Source organism: Haplochromis burtoni, unplaced genomic scaffold (assembly GCF_018398535.1).
Source record: "Haplochromis burtoni strain Fernald_Lab_line unplaced genomic scaffold, NCSU_Asbu1 Contig_231, whole genome shotgun sequence".
Lineage (NCBI taxonomy): Eukaryota > Metazoa > Chordata > Actinopteri > Cichliformes > Cichlidae > Haplochromis > Haplochromis burtoni.
The window spans coordinates 82,646-83,546 of record NW_024582592.1 but is presented as its reverse complement, the minus strand read 5'-3'; the positions used below and the strand labels follow the sequence as shown (position 1 = coordinate 83,546).

The 901-nt window shown below is 42.1% G+C and overlaps 1 protein-coding gene across 1 annotated transcript in view; it reads left to right on the top strand.

Annotated features, from left to right (window-relative positions):
• Nucleotides 1–263, top strand: part of LOC121815501 (ecto-ADP-ribosyltransferase 4-like) — a 3,060-nt gene extending 2,797 nt beyond the window's left edge. The window contains exon 4 of the mRNA XM_042226855.1: nucleotides 259–263. Within this exon, the coding sequence (XP_042082789.1) occupies nucleotides 259–263 (5 nt within the window). The remainder of the gene's footprint in view (nucleotides 1–258) is intronic.
• Nucleotides 264–901: the final 638 nt, after the last annotated feature.

Genomic DNA, 901 nt, shown 5'->3' with positions numbered 1-901 from the left:
TAAAGAAGTCCAGACGCTTTTCTTTGCAAGCTCCTTTGACTACGATGACCTGGATGACTGAGAACCTTCACAGACATATCTATGTAGACTATGCACATATCATACAGTTGAGTGCGTAATCACATTTCAGTCATTCAGTCCTTTGGTTTGTTATAAATGCATATTGTGAGAGTGAACCTAACAGAAACCTTTAATAGAGCACAGTGTATCACATTTTTTACATATTAAATTAACTCTGAAAGAATGTCCTGTGGTCAGGCTGAAACCATTACTCACTCTGTGGTGGCAAAGAAAACCATCTCTCTTCTCTTTAGTTTTTCCTCCGTGGCAAATCCTTATGGGCCATCTTACAGTGAATTTGATCTTTTGTGTGTGTGTGTGTGTGTGTGTGTGTGTGTGTGTGTGTGTGTGTGTGTGCTTCACCTGTGGAGGTCACTGGTCTGTCACAGAATGACACAGAACCATTCACACTCCACACCAAAGGGTCAGATGAGCAACAGATTTCAACCCAAGACTTTCTTGCTGTGAGGCAGCAGTGCTGACTACTAATATCAGTGCCACGGGGGCGTCACATTTGTAGGTAAATGCCCTTTTCAAACCATTACTTAACCCAACACCTGAGGAACAGAAACAAAGATTGTGACCATATTTAATACTTGTGGCCAGCTGCTGACTTTGTCACTATCACTGTAGGTTTTCTGTACAGACAAGTGGTAGCTGTTACACAGACCACTAAAAGATTGGACAACTGTAAGAAAAAGCAGGAAAAACAAGGGAATTTTGGTTTTGGGAGCTTGTTGTTGACTGAGAGCTAGCTGGAGACGAGTTTAGCCTGGCATATGGACAGCTGGAGCTATGGATGAGTAACTAGTTTGGTAGAATAGAGCAGGCGTTTAATAGA